The sequence below is a fragment of the Sturnira hondurensis genome, unplaced genomic scaffold (genome assembly GCF_014824575.4).
Source record: "Sturnira hondurensis isolate 20B ecotype Veracruz unplaced genomic scaffold, ASM1482457v3 Scaffold0007406, whole genome shotgun sequence".
NCBI lineage: Eukaryota > Metazoa > Chordata > Mammalia > Chiroptera > Phyllostomidae > Sturnira > Sturnira hondurensis.
Window position 1 is genome coordinate 12,017,025 of NW_028080037.1, and position 19,680 is coordinate 12,036,704.

Below are 19,680 nucleotides of genomic sequence, written 5' to 3' on the forward strand. Positions count from 1 at the left end.
TGTCAGCCGAGTGATGCTGGGAGAGTCCACTTCCTCCTCTGTAAATGGGGCTGAGACTGGGCCTTAACAAAGTTGGGACGGGGACTAAGTGAGGTGATAACGCCCACCAAGCTCCTAGGGCGGTGCCTGGCACGTGGTGAACTCTCAGTAGTGCATCGTTATGTCATCATCGCTTCGTGTCACTGATGATGTTAGACTCTGTGACACCAGTAACATCAGATGTTACTAATGATGTTACTGACTCTGCTTTCTCCTCAAAATTTTCACCGAAAAAAAGCCTGAACCAGCTCACGCTTTTGGAGAAGATTGATTGAGGTTGGAGGTTCATGATTGACATTCCAAAAAAGCCACAGTTGCCAGAAGTTATGCTGAAACCATTTTGGATTTGTAGAAAAGTTGTAAAGATACTATCGAGAATGCTCACATGTGCCTCATGCGAGCACCAACCAGTGGACGTTCGTCACAACTAGGAGATGAGTTCTGGTGCAACGCATTTTCCTACATCCCAGACTTTTTATTTTAACTTGGCCAGTTTTTTCCAGCAGTCATTGCACAGGACACAACCCAGCACACTGCATTGGACTTAGTCTTTTAGTATTTTCCAAAACATTTATTTGCTTACTAATTATGTCTCTATTTTTTGAGCATACCCATACCATGTGTTTATGTGGAAATCATTCAGACACTTTAGAAATGTGCAAGGTAGGTAGGCGGCTGCTGTCCTCAAAGATGAACCTGTGGCCATTCTTTCTGACTTCCTCTGCGTGGTGCACACACCTGCTTTCATCTCAGAGACAGTTCTTACGGCATGAACCTCTCCACACACTGCCTTTCATGTAGCAATAGAGTGTGGATACCTTTCCATTTGAGTACAGGTGAAATTCTGCTTTTACAAAGTATTCTTTCTCTGACTGGGCAAGTAATACATTCTACAAGGAAGGAAGCTAAAGTTGCAAATGATTTCTCCCTCCCTCCCTCCAAAGACAATGAACATAGAACCACAATGTAAGTTTTGTGTATATTCTGTACATAGTCACATATACTAAACACCCACACATGTGTCCATTTCAAAGAAGAGAGCCATCCTAAATACTGTGTTGTCTATCTTGCTTCATTTTTTAAAATTAATTAACAATAATACATTGCACACATCTTTCTACATCTGCACATTCTTTTTAACAGTTGGGGCATATTTTATAATGTGGATATATAAACACACAAAATTATAATATATGTCACCATTTGTTTGACCGACGCCTGTTGATAGACACTCTGCATTTTCCTGTTTTGCCTTTTGTAAACAGTGTTGCAGTGGATTTGATAGCAAGCACGTTTTTTCTAGGATAAATTCTAGAAGCGGCATGTGCTGTCTTTAATGAGTTTGCCTGGAGACCCCTGCCAGCCCCACTCCACACTAGGACAACTTCGGGATGCCCTGACTTCCTCCTCCCCTCCCCCTGTCTCCTTCCCAGATACTTTCATGGTGGAAGATGCGGTGGAAGCCATTGGGTTTGGAAAATTTCAATGGAAGCTGTCGGTTCTCACCGGCCTGGCTTGGGCAAGTATTTCTGGGGCAGAGACCTCGCGTTCACTCTCCAAGAGACCCTTGTGCATGCTGCTTCACTGGGTCTCCGTCATCTATAAGGAAGGACAGTGCTTTTCACAGAGAGCCTTGGCTTGAACCGTTAAGGTTTATGCTGAGTGATGTGGGTGGTAATGCAGGGCAGTGCTTGGGAGGAGTCCGGTAATGTTGGCAATTGCCCACCAGGAGGCGTTGGAGCTCCCGGCTAAATGAACGGTTCCCAATCCTTTGGGGCTCGGGGCCTCTCTGAGATGATGAAGGCCATCTATGGCGCTCACCCTAGAAAACCACGCACAGATAAAACCGAGCCCCTCGCTTCACGAGGTGCAGGATCCCTGGTGAAAATCACTCCACTGACCTATGGCAAATAGAGCATCTAGACCATTAGTACAACTGAAATTTATTTTTGAAACTATTTTTCCAAATGGATCTCTAATTTCCCCACGTCGTTTTCCCACTAATCTGAAAGGCTCCCTGGATCGTCCACACATTCCCACAGCTTCATGGGGCTGCGTCTGGACTCTCATTTCTGCCCCATCATTCTATCTAGTCCTGTAAAGGATGTTTAATTGCTGGGGCTTCCGAGTACATTTTAATATATTAAAAGGTCACAATTGTTAAATACACTGAGCATGCTCTACGAACAACGACTCGAACCCGAAGACAAACTAATCTCTAACTGAACTAAAGAGAAAAGATCCTTGCCTCTCTATCTCTATAAAAAAATGTTTTTCTTATATTTTTGAAATGGGATGCTTTCCCACTTTCTTCCGGAAGTGCCCCTATTTTTTTAAACATGGAAAAATCCCACACAGAAAAAAAAAAAGATTAACCTCTAGTTGTCAATCCTGCATTGGTACCACACTGTTTTAACTACTAGAGAATCTAACTTGTTTTGCTACGTGGTAGGTACTCAGCAGGCAGTAGGAGTTTCTGTATGCTGTCTTGGGGGTCCCTGGGGGAGGGGTCAGCCGTCCCTGCACACACGGCATCCTGGCCGCATGACCTTTGCACCTCCCTCTGCAGATGGCAGACGCCATGGAAATGATGATCCTGAGCATCCTCGCGCCCCAGCTGCACTGCGAGTGGCGGCTTCCCAGCTGGCAGGTTGCGCTGCTGACCTCGGTAGGCGGCCGGCGGCTCTCTCCTGTTGCACACCGTGCTGGTGCCCTGGGTGGTCTGTGGGGTGTCTCCCTGCTCCCACTGCTGCCAAAGGCTCAGTGGAAAAGAATTAAACTGCATGGAAGCACCACGGCCTCAGCTTCCTTCCCTCCCCAGGAGGTTGGCAACCAGTGGGACCACTGCACACAGGGGTCCAACCCCCTGGGGGCTCCAGACATGCTTCTCAATTGCTAGGGAGCTGGAAGCCACCTGGGCATGTCACTTAGACCTTGTACCGCTCACTCAGCTAAAAAGGAGATGCCAGTAGTTTCTAACCTCCCGTCTCCTGTTTTCATACTCTCCAAACTCTATCTTGCAACCTTTGATGTTTTCTTAGCAACGGGACAAGATATTTCTTCAGAATGGCTAGCAATTAGTAAAATGCTAGTTCCACAGCCATACTGCCTAATTCCAGCCCAAGTAGCGCCACTCACAGATGTGTGACCCTGGTCAAGTGTCCTCGCCTCTCTGAGTCTGTTTTCTCATCTGTAAAATAGGGACAATGACACCCACCCCCTAGGATGGTTGTGAGGTTTCAGCAGTAACACAAAGCACGCAGAATAGCATTTGCACCTTAGCAGGACCACAGCGAACATCGGCTTCTTACTATTAGTAGGGTGTGACAACACAGGGTCAATCTGTTGTTCCCTTTCTCTGTGCTGCTCCGTGTCGTGGTCTAACAGAAACCTTCCTCCCCTCCACAGGTGGTCTTTGTCGGCATGATGTCCAGCTCCACCCTCTGGGGAAACATCTCAGACCAGTACGGCAGGAAAACAGTAAGGCCACCTCTCCTAAGCGCATGTCCCTTGGGTTATCTCCATGGTGATGATAAGTAACAGAACGCACGCTGCTTGAGCACTGGGGAGACCTAATTAGGAGCTATGTTGACATGCGGTGAGAAGACATTGCTCTGAAGACACTGTGGATTTTTGATGCCACACATTACCAGGCGGGGGTGCCAAGCACATGCATTTCACAGTGTAGAAGGTGCTGTTGGCCCCCACGTGATCTTCTGGGCACTCTGCATTCACAGCAGGCTGGGGGCAGGCTCTTTCTGTTGGTAGAGAAAGACATCGCCTCTTTGCCCTTAAGTATTGCCTCTCAATCCCAGCAGGATGGAGCTGTGGGGCCAGCGGGGGACCCTGCTCATCGAGGCACCCCAAATTGTCCGCCTTCCCCACCCCTCCTGGGACTGCCACCTAAATAAATTATTTGCACTAGAATTCTTGTCTAGGAGATGACAGGAAGTGGATTTGCAAACACGAAGGCGATTTCCAGGTCTGGAATTACAAGGAGCTCTTACTGCTTTCCAAAAAAGTGTTACCTATTTACTTATTACTTGAGAGACAGAAACATCAGTTTATTGTCCCACTTACTCATACATTACTCATTGTCCCACTCATTCAACCATGACTCATGGTTGAATTTTGTCCGTGCCCTGATCTGGGATTGAACCTGCAACTTTGGTGTACCGGGACAGTGCTCTAGCCAGCTGAGCTAGCCGGCCAGAGCTGAATGCTTACTGTTTTGTTACTTCATGGCTTTGATGGTCTGCTTTGTATTTGAGTTGTTTTTGTTCTGCTAGACTGTACTTGGGCTCTTTGATGCTTATAGTGTGTGAAGCTGCAGTCGTTCCAACTATAAGCCTGGGCCTCAGGGGTGAGAAGATCTCAATAGCTCTAGGTGAGCTTGGCCAAGCCGCCACTCCACTGGTGCTCATTCTGAGATATCACGTTCCCCGACCGCTTCATTCATCTCTTTCTTGGACTCATCACCCTGCAGTTCCTCCCAAGGCAGGATAGTGCGGTGGTTACGTGCTGGAGCTCTGAAGTCATGTGGACCTCGGTCCTGAGTCTGCTACTCCTGGCTGTGTGACCTTGGGCAAGTCTAAGTCTAGACCCTTAACCATGATGCTACGGGGTGGAATCCATAGGTGTTCAGTAAGTATATGTTGGCTCAGTGAATGAATGGATGTTTGAACAGTGCTGTACAGGAAGCAGACTCCAGCCACAGCCCCTCCTTCTTTGACTGGACAGGAAACACAGAGCCGAGCAGATACATGGTGTTGAGTGATGAAACCACCAGGGAGTGGCTTGGCAGGGCCAGAGGTGGCAAGGTTGGGCAACAGGCCATAGCCTTCGTAGCCCAGAGGATCTTAGATGGTTTTAGGGGCTGGAGAGGTGAGTTGGCAAGGCCTCTCCAGACGTCCTAGAGAGAGTAAAGCCTGGATTACTGTGGTCTTCGGGGTGGGGGTGGGGGGGCAGCTTTCTAGACTCTGTGTCTATCCAGCCTCCCACCCACTTCCTGTTTCTGGAGGGTGTGAGTCATTGCTTTAGAGGTTTTCTGGTTGGCTGATAGAGCAGAATGGGATCTGGACAGAGGGAGGAAGGAGGGAGGAAGGAAGGAAGGAAGGAAGGAAGGAAGGAAGGAAGGAAGGAAGGAAGGAAGGGGAAGGGAAGAAAGGAAGGAGGAAAGAGAAGAACTTTTTAAAACCATTTCTCTGGTGGAGCTGGGCTTGAGGGGCTGTAAGCCTGGGGCTGTCTGCTGCCGGACTGAACGTTAGTTAATCTTCAGGCCTATGAAATAACGAAAGGAAAAAGCTCTTCTGAGATTTTAGTATGGCTTCTTCCTGAGCAGGCTGGGTGTAGGGATAAACGACTCATTCCTCTGTCTCCGGCTGAAAACATTTTTTATTTACTTGTTCTCGAGGCAAACATGTGCATGCATAGAAAAATTCAGGAACCTGTAATGAGGAATTTTACTGGGCCCCCGATTCTGTCATCCAAATGCTGAATACTGAAGCCATGAAGACTACAGGGGGAAAGGAGTAAAAATACCTTAATCTGGGGCCTGAATTTGCCACTGGGTGACTAAACCAAGTCACTCCCTCACCTCGGGCCTCAGTTTCCTTATTTATATTGAAGCAGGTTGGATTAGGTAATAACTGATATTAACAGCTACCATTTATTAAATTCCCCAAACTAAAGGGCAGATGGGTTTTTGTTCCTTGGGTCTGTTCTAATCCTTCAGTAGGGGATGTCAGGAACATGGATTGGAAGAGTCAGAAGCCTCGGTGGATAGTGCTGTGATTGATTAGTGATGTCTGCCATGGGCACAGAGCAGAAAGACTGATAGGTGAGTTTAGTCAACTGCCCAAGGAAAGGGGCAGTGCCTGCATTGTTCACAGAGGTGGCCCCAGAGCCTGACACAGCACCTGGCTTCTAGCAGGCACTCAATAAATATTTCTTGAGTCACTGAGCTGGGTGGATGAGAATAAGATCTTGTTTCTATTTTTGGCTATCTCCCCTTCTCTCCACACCATCTGACTTCACTGATGTATCCTCTTTGTTTACCCGAAAAGTCCACAATGGGTCGCTATGCCTTAGGATCCTGGCTTCCCTTGTAAGCGTGTGTTTATCCTGCCCCCGAGGGCAGTGACTCATATGTGTTCCCAGGAGGGAGCCCTCTAGAATATAGATGGCTTTGTGTTTGTGATGAGCCTCAGAGGAGAAAGCGCTAAGCTTGGATGTGAAAAAGTTTCATAGATGGGTTTTCAGTAATACCATTGACTGAATCTTGTGACCTGGAAACACATTTTGGCACCTCCTCCAACAGCGATTCTCAAAGAAGAGGGTGAATTTTGCCTCCCTGCAACTTAGCAATGTCTTCAGGTGTTTTTGGTTGTCACAACCCAGGGGAGGGGCGCTACCGGCCCCTAACGAGTAGACGTCAGGGATTCTGTGTGAAATCCCACAGTGCCCAGGACTGTCCCCACCACAGAGAATTACCAGATCCCAAATGTGAACGATGCCAAGGTTGAGAAACCAGGCCCTGAGAGGGAACGGGCAGACAGTGCCAGTGGCCTTCTTGGGAAGAGTTAGCTCTTCATCCTCTCACGTATCGCCTGGGGACCATTCAACCCACATCTCAATATTTGCTCATTGGCTCAATAAGGGGCTCATTTGGACAAATGAAATATTGATATAACATCATCATGACAAGCACGGGTTCTGAGACCAAACTGTTTAGGTTCAAATCCCATCTCCTCCAGTGATAGGTTGCATGGGTTCTGGCAAGTCCCTGAACTTTGCTGTGTCTCAGGTGCCTTATCTGTAAATGAGGTCATGGCAGTCTCTCCCTTTGGGCTGTTATGAAGAGTAAATGGGCCCTTGACCCAAAGGAAGCATTTCAAAAATGTCCATTATTATTCCCATCACTTGCCAGGCTGATGGTGCAGTGTTAAAGTTCAGGAGTGTCTTACTCCAGAGTTGACATCCTTCCCCCTGACCATGGCTGCTGGGAGACATGACTAACTTGTCCCCAGAATTCAGTTGATCGGTGGGACAGTCATTCATCTCAAATAAAGCAAGCTTGGAGGGCTGCCTGGAGTGTTTCTCCAGCTCTCCTGACCAGCTTGCTAAATTCCACAGCCCATGCAAAGCTGGCTTGACCAGGGACAGAGGAGAGAAAGCACCCCAAGACTGCAAGGCCCCTTGTCTCCTGCATGGAGTTCCGGGCCAACCCCAGGGAGGATGGATCAGGCTCTAATTATAAACCTTCCCCAGAACTCCTCCAGGAGCAACGGGCGAGCTGGGCAGCTGGCGAGCTTTGGCGAGCACTAAAAATCTCTTAGCTCCTTGTTCTGCCTCCGCCCAGCTGGAAGGTTTCTGTGAGGGTGTCCGCTGCGTGACTTTGCAGGGGACTCACATATGGGGTTGGGACTCAGTGGGCTGCTTCAGTTCCTGCAGAAGTTTCTGGAGCCTGGGGGCTTGTGGCAGCCACTGAAAGGTAGGGAGACGTTGGATGTGCAGACTTGAAGTGTTGGAAATAAACGCAACCAGGTTCGCATCCTAGGGAACCTGGAGCAGGTTACTCCACCTCCTCGAGCCTCAGTTTCTCCTTCTGCAAAATCGGAGTGACAACATCATAGCTTATAGTGCTGTTTAAAGGAGGCAGTGTAGGTCAGAGCCATGTTTACTGATGCTTGGTTAGCCCATGATCATTGGTGACTTACTGGTTGGAACACCAAGAACAACAACTGCAGAATATGACCAGGCCATTTTCTAGTTCAAAGCCTGCAGGTCCATGTTATTCCTAAGGAGGGAAAGGAGGTGACCAGGGGGCCTCTCATTTCAGTGTTTTGAAGATTCCCCCGGCTTCCTTGCCTCGTAACTATTTTTTCTTTGCATGTGAGCATGACTGAAGAATACCTGGCTTAGGGGGTTCAGTTAAGAGAGAGTCACCTGTACACTACTGAGCAAGCTCCTCTTGGGGGTGACAGGCCTGCCACCCAAATGGTAGCAAGACTTTGAGCTCCTTGGAGCAGGAGCTGGGGGCCTTTCTAAGCTCCAGGTTGCAAGCTGATGAGCCACGGGCCAAGTATGGTCCACACATGTGTATTCTTTATCCCATACAATGCTTCACAGGGCTCCAAGTCAGTTACCTCTCTTTCAAAAATGACATATTTTGCATAAAAATACAAAAGTTATGGTTTTTTTTTAATTGGCCTGTCTGCAGCCGAGGATCCACATTCCATGATGGTAACTTTTGATTTTAGAGACTGAGAGGGAGAGAATCATCATTTTGTTGTTACACTTAACTATGCATTCACTGGTTGATTCTTGCATGTGTCCTGACCAGGAATTGAACCTGCAGCCTTGGCATATCAGACCAATGCTCTAACTAACCAACTGAGCTACCCAGCCAGGGCCCATGATGGTAACTTTTGACCATAGCTGAGTAGAGGCTGACAAGGCAGCTCAAGTCCTTTTTCATTCACCCAGACTCACCTGTCCTTGCTGTACCACACCTGTGTGGTGCATGTACGTTCTCTGCCAGAGGTAATGCGGAGCCATCGAAGGCCCTGGAGGAAGGGAGTGGCTTGTTCACACTACAGCATTTAGGGCTGGAAATCCTGGCTTCAGTTTGGACTCTGCTGATCCCGAACAAATCACTCACCGACCAATCCTTCAACCATCACTGTGCTACTTTGGAAACGAAAATAATCTCTTTCCAAAGGTTACTGCGAGGATCCGTGTGAGTGAAAGTTCCATGAAGTCAGAGGCTCTGGCTGTCGTGTTCCCTGCTGCAGCCCAGGACAAAGTCCAGTGCCTGGCATCCAATATGTGCAAAGTTAATGGATGAATGAACAAGTAATAGCACTTTGACTGCCAGGCACACAACAGGTGCTCAATACATGCATAGCAAACAAATGAGTGAATGAATGAATGATACATATCAGTACCTCCAGTGCAGGGCACACAGATGTTCACACATGTTTATTGAATGAATAACATGTATCAGTACTCTAGTGTCTGGCATACAGCAGGCACTCAATACATGCTTACTGTCAAATCATTGAATAAGCAAATTAATGAATCTATAATGTCTATGCATCTATTTCTAGAGGCTAGCATGCAGGGGAAGCTCAATTAATAAACAGGGAATGAAGGAAGGACGAAAGAAAAGAAGGGAGGAAGGAAGGGAGGGAGAGAGGGAGGGGGAGAGGAAGGGAGAAAAGACGGGGCTAACAGTCTAAAAGGGAGAACAGATGTTAGGGTAGAGTGACAAGTATAGCTAATGACAAGCCCAGGGGACATTTCTACAGAATCCCTGAGTGGTGCTCGGTGGGGACCTGCTGGCAGTACTCACGGCTTTGCAATAGCCACAGCACTACTCACGAATAGTCGCTGAGTTCTCATTTCCTAGGCAGCTGATCACCAACAGAGTCATGTTAGAGGGTGACCCACACAGCCAAGGGTTCTCTGTGTGGGTGACATCAGCAGGCAAATGCAGAGCCAGCTGTGATCTGCTGTGACCCGACAGGACGGGCCAGTGTGCCTGTGTGTGGTGCCTGGCATGCGGGTCACTGGTGACCTCACTGGGGTAACACAGGCAGCCCCGGGAGGGAGGCTGAGCCTCCGTGCCCCAGTCTGGGTGTCCCCTTCACTTCCTTTTTCTCGTGTCCTGCTCTGTTTCACTTCTTTTTTTTTTCCTCTGCTGCTAACGAGGTCCTGTTTCTGACTCAAGACTCTTTGGGTTCCAGGGAAGAAAATCTCTACTGAGTTAGCTTAAGCCAAAAGAAAGGAATTAAGTATGAATTTCATAGTCATAAGTTTAGGGGTACACAAACGTGGCTTTATTATTATTGCAATAGATCCAGGGCTTCCTACTTTAATAATTCTTGTCCTACCTGTTCTCTTGTGCACACTGTGTCTTTTTTTTTGTATGAACTGTGTGGGGGTTTTTTTCTTAATAAAATGAATTCTAGGGGGAAAGAAACTGTACAGAGCATCTTAAGTGGGAAATCAGTAACAATTGCCCTAAGGAAATATATCCAAAAAAATAAATGCCATAGAAATAAAACAATGTTATTAAGTTCTAGCTGGTTATCATTGCCTCACTGCTCTCTCTGGGTTCAAAAGAGAGATTAGTAGGTGGTCAAAAGGCGTTAACAACAGACTAGCACCACCCAGATAATTCCTTTGGGACATAACCGGGGAAGAGTGGACATTGGAATGAAAAAGAAACCACCTCCTAGCTAGGCGATTCAGAGTTATTTAAAATGTTCTGTGACCTAAAATCATTTTCCCAAAGACCCCAAGTCAGCTGCTAGACTTACAAATTTTCCTGAGTCATTTTAATTCAGTTTAAGGATTTAAAGCTAAAACCCTAGGTTTTGCGCTTTTCTCCCAACCTGTCTCCCGGGCCCGGGAGAGGGAGCTCATTGGTTCTGGGAGGAGCGCTTCGGAGACGCCTGCCCAGACCTTCCGATGCCTGTTCTCCAGCGGATGTAAGGACTGCGTTCTGCTCCATAACAGGGTTGATGTTGGTTGTTACGTAAAAACTGTCCTTTCAATTACCTTTACTCTCAATTCTTTCTCAATCTGCAAGAGTAATTAACACTCCAGGAAGACGCAGCATGTTTTTCTTGTGGCATTGTGTCCCCAGGTAGGTCTTAACCTTGGCAAACACAATGTCCCCTTCATTTAAAAAATAGTTCTTAGAAATTTTAATAGTGCTCCCTAGTTTCCAGAAATAATTCCAAAGATAAAATGAAATACCCACTCGAATAATATAAAAAGGAACTCAGTAATGCCCTAACTACGATATGAGGGAGAAATTTTCAGAGATAATAAATGTGAAATTTATTTTCAGTATGCAAATTTTCCCGTACAACTTTGCCTAGATAATAAAAGGAAGCAGTGAATATTTGCCCCTGATTATCAATAACCGTGTATTTAACTGAATCTTGCTGATGTTTTTTGCTTTATCACTGACATTTGGAAATAAGATTCAGATCAGTCTATTAGTAGGTCCGTGTCAAAGCCCTGTGACTGGAGAACAATTCGGAAGTGACTCCAACTCCAGGCACAGTGTTGCCATGGGCAACCCGGTTTTCTGAAATGATGGAGGAAGTCGATTTCATAAACTTCCAGATAAAACAAAGCATGATCTTCCTTCGATTTACCTGGAAGTTGCCTTTCTGAAAAATTGAGTATAGTATGTTCAGACTACACCCCACCCCGAATCCTGCCTATGTGTAAAGGGGGACTGAAGATCCAGACGTAGGTAATCACGGAGTTTTCCGCTGCGTGATGGCTGGGCGGGCAGTTGGATTGGGGCTGGTGGAGGACGCAGGACAAGTCCTCATTGGGTCTCATGCACAGTAGGACATCTTCCACATCCGGGCCCTGCCTAGTGAGTACCAATCATTGGGACCAGCAAGAATGCCCCCCAGTTTCGCCGCATACCCCCCGAGGCTGGCAACACCCACACAGAGAACCCTTGGCTGTGGGGGTCACCCTTCTAACACGACTCTGCGGGTGATGTGAAATGTGTGGCGCCGTGCGACCTGGAGGTGCTGAGAAGGCCTGTGACTCGGTGTCTCCCTTCTCCACAGGGGCTGAAGATCAGCGTGCTCTGGACACTGTACTACGGGGTGCTCAGTGCTTTCGCGCCCGTGTACAGCTGGATCCTGGTGCTCCGCGGCCTGGTGGGCTTCGGGATCGGAGGGGTCCCCCAGTCGTAAGTCAATACCCAGCTCTGGCCTTCCAGCCAGGCGGCCAGTCAACGCGGGTCAGGGGCGGGGGCCGGGGTGGGGGTGTTCAAGGCCTTGAGGAATGGGAAGTTGGCTACAGCGGGGCGTGTGGTACCAGGGAGCCTGCCGTGACCAGCAGATGACATCATTATCAGTATTGTAACAATTCCCAATGAAAAAACGCAGCACAAGAGCAGGGAGGTCTTAAATGTGAACTGATAGTAAAAACAATAGACCTAGCATGGATTGGACATTACTCTTCCACGCATCACAGCAGCCCCAGAAAGTACATCATCGAATTATTGCAATCTCCATGTTACAGGTGAGGGTATTGAGGCTCAGTGGGTGAAGTCATTTGCCCAAGTCACACAGTGTGTAGGTGGAACTAAGAATCCAAGGTTATCTGTCTTCGACATTCAATGCTTTTAACTGCCATGCGTGCTGCCTCTCACCCCCCGTGACACGCAAGCAAGAGCCAGGGGATGGGACTCACCACTGGCGAAGTGGGTGCTGTTTTGTTGCTGCTGTTGAGGTGCTGAGAGCCGTCAGAGTTGTAGGGAGAAGTCACTCTCAACCGTGACCCTGGGGAGTCCTAAAGCAAAGCCTGGCAGACGGCAGCAGCATGTGGGCTGAATTGATGTGCTGACTGGGTCTCTAAATAAAGTTTTATTGGGAACACATGCCCATTCGTTTACTAATTATGTCTGCCCATTTTCATGCTACAGTGGCAGAGTCGAGACTCTAATGGCCCACAAAGCCTGAAATATTTACTCTCTGGCCCTTTATAGAAAAAGCGTGTCTGACCTCACCCTAAAGGATGCTGGTAATAACCAATATTTAGTGTTTACTAAAAGGTGGGGGCTGTTCTAAATAATTTACCCCCCCCATCAGGTAAATTCTGTTATTAATTTCATTTGACATATAAAGAAACTGAGGCACAGAGCGGCAAGTAACTTGTCCCGGGAGACTCAGTGAGGAAGACGCAGGGCCAGAAACAAAACCCAGGCCCCCCAACTCCAGAGTCTGGGCTATCGCCATTGCAACTTGCTGCCTTGCTATTAAGGAGGCAGAGGATTTGGAAAGACCCAGGAGGGGGACTGGGGAAAATGGAGGATTTTCCCTGGAAGGGATGTGGGTGAAACGAGGACAGCTGCGTCAGGGCGAGGCTGATGGTCCCGTTCAGTGAGCTTGCCAGGCTGAGATCTGCAAGCAGTAGAAGTTGACAGGGTAGATCAGGGCAAGCCTGCTAAAGCCTTGACTGCCGGGCCAAAAGGGTGTCTGTGGGGAGCCACCGAGAGCTCTGGAGCAGAGGAGGTACTTAAGAAGTATTCATCTGGCAGTGATGGGCAGGATGGGTTTGGAGGAAGGAATCCTATCGAAATAATTTAGGGGCATTTTGAACGAGGACTTGGTAGCTCCCTTCTAGTTTACTCGTTTATTCAACCAATAGTTCTCAAGCGCCCGCTATGGCACAGAGGATGCAGCAGTGAGCAAAACAGACGCGGTCCCGGTTGCAGGTCAGGATCCTGGGAAACAGACGGAGAGATTCGTAGGCAGGTGGTTGTTGGGGTCAGTCTCTGAATGGACCGGGTAGGGGGAGAATTTGAGTTGCGATGTGAGTGCGACAGAGGCCTCAGCCAATGCTGTAGGGGTTCAGAAGTTGGAGTGATTTAACACAGGAACAAATGCCCAATCTCTTCCTGCCACTTAGAGGCTGAAGGGACAGTGAGTGGCTCTCAGTTCTCAGTCCTTCCTCGCCTTATTCGTTATTGATCCTGCAGAGCTCTGCAGAGCGGGCCTTGGACGTATCCTCCTGGATCAGAGATGAGCGGAAAACCACTGGAGCTGGAAGCAGCGGCCGTTAAGCCAAACCCATAAATCTGGGTTGGCGGGGGTTTGTGGCCCATGAGCTCCATTCAGGCCCAGCTCTGGGAATTCCTGCAGACATAGCTTCTCCCCCATTCACGAGCCATTTACTGTCTGGGGGACAGTTGTCCCCTAGTGGCTGGAAGGAATGCACTCACAGAAGTCCACATTAAATTCCTCTCCCTGGGGTGCTCAGGTAGGTGACAGCAGACTCCGCCCCCAGAGAGCCACCTGGACTTTCTTCCCGAGTGAGGGAAAGGAAAGGAACTCAGTATTCTCAATGTCCACCGCGATTCTTGTTCAAGACGCTGCTGTGAGCAGCATTCATTTCTTCTTCTTCTTCCTCCCCATTGCCTGGAAGTGGCATAAAAGGTATAAGAAATAGGGAAGTCTGTCACGGTGCTGGAAAGCAGGCAGAGGGTGCCAGCAGCAGACTACACATCTTGAGGAACTTTTAGAAGATTCTAAGCCGAGGGGATTACCATGGCAGAGGAACCAGAGGCGAGAGAAACCACCTCCTAAAACTGCAAACAGGAGACATCTTTGAGGAGAGAGGACGGGACAGGAGGGAAATAAAATAAGGACACAAAGTGGCTAGGAGGACCTTTACCCCTTACCCTTGTGTTGTGAGGGTCCCCAACCTCCCTTCCCCCACACCCTAAATATCATGCCTCCCCATTTAGCTGTTCGTTTCTTTCTTTTTTAAAAGAGAGCTTTTATTATTTATTTTGAATATTTTATTTATTTCTCTTTAGAGGGGAAGGGAAGGAGAGAGGGAGAGAAGTATCAATGTATGGTTGCCTCTCATGCAGTCCCCTACTGAAAACTGGCCCGCAACCCAGGCATGTGCCCTGACTGAGAATCGAACCGCGATCCTCTGGTTTGCAGGCCTGTGCTCAATCCACTGAGCTACACCAGCCAGGGCTGTTCATTTCTTGAACACTACTCGAGCTGTTCTGTTTGTTTATGGAGCTATTACTACATTCTGGGCACTGGACCATGTGCTTTATACACATGACCATTTTAAAACTCAAAACACCTCAGGACACAGGTATTATTATCTCCATGTTACAGGTAAGAAAACTGGGGCCTTAAAGAAGTTTAGTAACATGCCCAAGGTCACAGAGCGAGTAAATGGCAGACCAAGATTTAAACTTCGCTTGGCCTTCCCAACATACTCTTAACAATCCATTCGACAGCTCCTTTGTGTACGAGGAAAGCAAACAAAAACCACAAACAAAATCATAGAAGAAATATTTTACCACCCAAGAACGCCTGTGGCTTCCCAGTTCTTGCTTCAGCCATTTTCATAAAAATAATCATCTTAATTATGTAATGTTCTTATCTAGTTATAAAATGGCTCCCCTAAGCTCATTATTGAAAAACATTTAGTTGCAGATATTTTTATGTAATTAAATGTTAACTAAGAGTTTCCATTCATTTAGAAGAGTTTTACCCAATGGCACCACCTCACAAAACCAAACGAGTAGGAGTTTGCTGCGTAATTTTTATTTTTATTTTATTTTTTAAAGGGTTTTATTTATTCATTTTTAGAGAGAGGGGAAGAGAAGAAGAAAGGGAGAGAAACACCAAGGTATGGTTACCTCTTGCACGCCCCCTACTGGGGACCTGGCCCACAACCCAGGCATGTGCTCTGACTGGGAATCGAACTGGCCACCCCTTGGTTCACAGCCAGCACTCAGTCCACTGAGCTACACCAGCCAGGGCTGCTATAATTTTTAAATTTTTAAAATTTTTAAATTAAAAAATTTTTAAAAAGATTTTATTTATTTATTTATCTTTAGAGGGGAAGGGGAGAGGGAGAGAAACATCAATGTATGGTTGCCTTTTGTGTGTCCCCTGCTGGGAGCTGGCCTGCAGGGAACCAGCCTGCAACCCAGGCATGTGCCCTGACTGGGAATCGAACCGCGATCCTCTGGTTCGCAGGCCTGTGCTCAATCCACTGAGCTATACCAGCCAGGGCTAAAATTAAAAATTTTTTAAAGCCCCACAATCAGAAGTCGTTATTATGTACTCTAAATTTTCAGTATAAATACAAATTATATTATTTACGAATTTTAATTAAGATGCCTTTCAGTTTTATTGATATGTAGTTGACATAGAGCACTCTATAAGGCTGAGATGCGCAGCAGCATGACCTGCCTCACCTATCTTACAAAACAATTACCTCAGTAGGTTTACGTAACATCCATCATCTCATATACAGATTATATTATTTATAAGGAGCCCATCCCTCTGCCCTGGTCTGTGCCTTTCTGGGTCCCTCCTTCTCTCTTTCTCTTCTTTCCCTTCTTCCCCCAAAGCAGGGGTTCACGATGGTTCTTGGTGATAGCAACAATAACATTCGTAGTGATGATGGCGATGGTGTTCATTGAGTGCTTACCAAGTGCTAAGCCTCTGCTGAGTGCTCTCTTCACACTACTCTCTTCATCTTGTCCACGGAACAACCCCATTATTTCCATTTTACAGATAAGAAAACTGAGGCTCAGTTTAGTGACTTGCTTAAGGTCAGGTGGTAATTAAGTGGTGTACGGGAGTTATTTTTGCTTTGTAACAAACCATCCCACCATTTCTGGCTTCAAATACTGATTTATTTAACTCATGAACCTGCAGTAGGGTGGTTTGGTTGTTCTGGTTGTCTCACTGGGGCTTACTCATGTATCTCCAGTCAACTGGTGCATTGAATGGGTGCTGGCTGGGCCACCGTGGCCACAGCTGACTCCTCTGCGTGCCACAAGCCTGTCGTCCTCCAGCTGGCTAGCCTGGGCACTGGGTCCCATGGTACCTGGGCAGGGGTCCAAGACAGCAGGCAGAGGCCACAAAGCCTCTTGAGGTTCAAGCTCGGAACTGGCGCACTTTCACTTCTAAAACCTTCTATTGATCAAAAGCAAGTCACTAGGCCCAGATTCAAGGGATGGGGACATAGACCGGACGGAATGAGCTGCACAGTCTCATTGGGAGGGACCATGGATCCAGGGAAGGGAGATTGTGGGGCAACTTTCCCAGACCATCTGCTGGGTCCCAATCCAGGTTGTCTAATGCCAAAGCTCTTCCATTGGAACAAATACTGGGAAAGTTGGGAAAGGCCAAATATTCTGGCCTTACGTGGTGAAAGTTCCTGGTAAATCATTAACGTCCGAGGGTCCCAGTACTGATTTGGAGATGATTCTGGGAAGGCAGAACAGGTGGTTCTAAGCAGCTGCTATTTCCTTTCATTAAGGCAGGAAAGAGGAATCACATTTAGGAGGCCAGATAATTCTGTTTTCTGTCTGTGAAGGAGCATTAAGAAGGAAGAGACTTTAATTCGAGCAGGGGAGTTACGTGTACCTTTATTTCGATCATTACAAACAAGACATTTTTGTTTTAGAAAAATTCTTAAATGCAGCATCCTACCGCTGAAATGATGATCGCCTGTAATTGTACCGACCGGTTCACACACAAAAATAAGTACAAGATACAGGTGGGCTCTCGGGCAGATCACTTCTATGTCCAGTAGAGGGTGCTGTGTCCTTCAGAAGAAATGCTACTTACCTTAAGAGGCTGGCATCTGACCCGTGTTTTAGCAGCTCTTAAAAATGCTGTATACCCCAGGTAGCAGCTGCCCACCTGTTCTACCTTGAAACCTGCCCTAGAGGGTTCTTCAGGCTGGTGTCTACAACGAGCTTGCTCACAAACATGCCCTTTGCATGGCTTTTTCTTCCAAAGACTAAGCAGAAATGCCAGGTGGAGGTCGCAGGTCATTTCTTTCGAAGCCCGTGATCCAAAGGGCACCTCTCTAACCGCTAAGCTGCTATGAATGCGATTACCTGCGGTGGGGGTTTATTTACGCCAGCATCAGCTGCTTCTTGGCGTTGCTGATTTTGTTGCCCGTTCTTTTATTCTTCAGTGTAATTATAATAATCACCACGCTTTGGATGGCGATTACACAGCTCGTTTTCATTATAAACTGCTATGAATAATGGCCAAGTGCGGGGCACAACAATTCCGGGAAAAGATGTTTCTTGTGGCCTGGGTTGCAAAAAACAAGAAATTGCAAACAATCTGCATATGGATCGACAGGGACTGCAGCTGTTAAAAAATAATGCCGTAGATCTGTGTATATTAATAGGCCCCCAAACTGTTTTATTGGAAGCGGATCCTGACACAGATTCAAGAACAAGTACCATTGACTCTAGAGCAACGTGGGGGTTGGGGCCTCTCCACTGTGCTGTCGAAAATCCGACTATAACTTTTGACTCCCCCAAAAGCTTAACTACAGTCAGTTCTTCAGACCCGCAGGTTTTACGCCTGCAGACGTAACCAGCCGTGAATAGAAAACTGTATTTTCCATCCGCGGGTGAGCAACTGCTGCTGAGAATGCAAAAAATAGTTTTCAACCCAAGATTGGTGTTGGTTGAATCCACGGGTGTGAACCTGAAGGCTAGCCAATGGCCAGAGTCCCTGTGTAAGCGGGCCCCCTGATTCGAATTCACATGTTCGAGGGCCGACTGCTGTGGTTTACTCTGTGAGTCTCTGCGGCCTACCTCTCCAGACTGTCCCATGCTAGAGACGAGTTGAGGGCTGCTCCTGCCAAGTTTACATTCTTTGGCACTTCCAGTCTGCCACACAGGTTAGCACAGCCATGTGTAATGGCCAGAGAGGGCACTCGGGAAAGTTTCGTAGGTTCTGGCCATTGGCAGTTGGAGTGGCAAGCGTGGCAGTGATGAAAGGTGGGGCCTTTGGGTGGGCGGGACACTAACGGTCCACTCTTCAGTAAAGGAAGGGAGGGAGGGAGATAGATGGGAAGGAAGGAAGGAAGGGAGAGTTGGAGGGGAAGGGAAGTGAAGAAAAAAGAAACAAAACATACCATGTTGCTTAAATGTTTTTATTTATGTAGAGAAGGGGCTGAAAGGTTGCAAAGCAAATTGCTGCAATAGTGGTTTTGGGGGAGGAGAATGGAAGAAGGATTATTAGGGAAAAGAAGGGTCATCATATATACCTAATGTATCCTTGTACTGCTGCAGCTTTAAAAAAAGACTGTATGCTGCCCTGAGCTCAGTGGGTTGGGTGCCATCCCCACAAACTGAACCATCACCGGTTCAGTTCCTGGTCAGGGCCCATGCCCGGGTGGTGGGGTTCCCAGCTGGGGTGTGCGAGAGGCAACCAATCTATGTTTCTCTCCCTCCCTTCCTCTCTCTCTCAAAACAAATAAATGAAATCTTTAAAAAAAAAAGGACTGCATGCTGTAGGGTCACTGTAAAAAGAAATCCTCGGCATCTGAGGCAGGAACAGCTTTGCCCTTAGAATAATACGCTTTTGCTCATGTCTGCATGGTTTCGTGGTTTGGCCTCAATTTGGTGAGTGAAAGGTAAGTCTGCTTCTCATTTTATTATTATTATCGATTTGTAAGAATAATGTAAGCGCACCTTTTGAGAACAGAATAAAATTCCAGAGAAATCATTCATAGTGACCACTGTAATCTTTTGTAGCCAATGCGACCTTGGTCCCTGCTTTTAGAGTTGATTGCTGCTAATAGCGCTTGTTGAAAGAGGTACTTGTAGGAATATAAATTGGAACAACTTTTTTGGAACCACTTTGAGATTATATATATTATATATAATATAATATATTATATATTATATATTATATATTAATAATACATTATGATGCACCACAATATTATAATATAATATTAATTATATTATAAATAATATAATATAAGTTAATTTATTTTATATAAATTTATATCTATATAAATTTATAATTTAAAATTTATATTAAATGCACGATTTAATACAATAAATAGTATATATTATAATATATTATATATTTATATAATATATGTTATATATTATATAAATATATAATATCAAAATATTAACTATAATATGCATTATATATTCGATATTTTAATATTATATATTATATATTTAAAATATTATATATATTTTATATATTAAAAATATATATCCCCCCCAAAAGTCTTACGTGCAGGAATCCATCCGATGGAAACCATATGAAGACAAAGATC

At 46.5% G+C, this 19,680-nt stretch overlaps 1 protein-coding gene across 1 annotated transcript in view; it reads left to right on the forward strand.

The window, feature by feature from the left end:
• The window catches only part of SVOP (SV2 related protein), a 52,344-nt gene that overhangs the window by 11,532 nt on the left and 21,132 nt on the right, over nucleotides 1-19,680 (forward strand). The window contains exons 3-6 of the mRNA XM_037052334.1: nucleotides 1,473-1,558; nucleotides 2,609-2,707; nucleotides 3,448-3,519; nucleotides 11,646-11,770. Of these exons, the coding sequence (XP_036908229.1) occupies nucleotides 1,473-1,558; nucleotides 2,609-2,707; nucleotides 3,448-3,519; nucleotides 11,646-11,770 (382 nt within the window). The remainder of the gene's footprint in view (nucleotides 1-1,472; nucleotides 1,559-2,608; nucleotides 2,708-3,447; nucleotides 3,520-11,645; nucleotides 11,771-19,680) is intronic.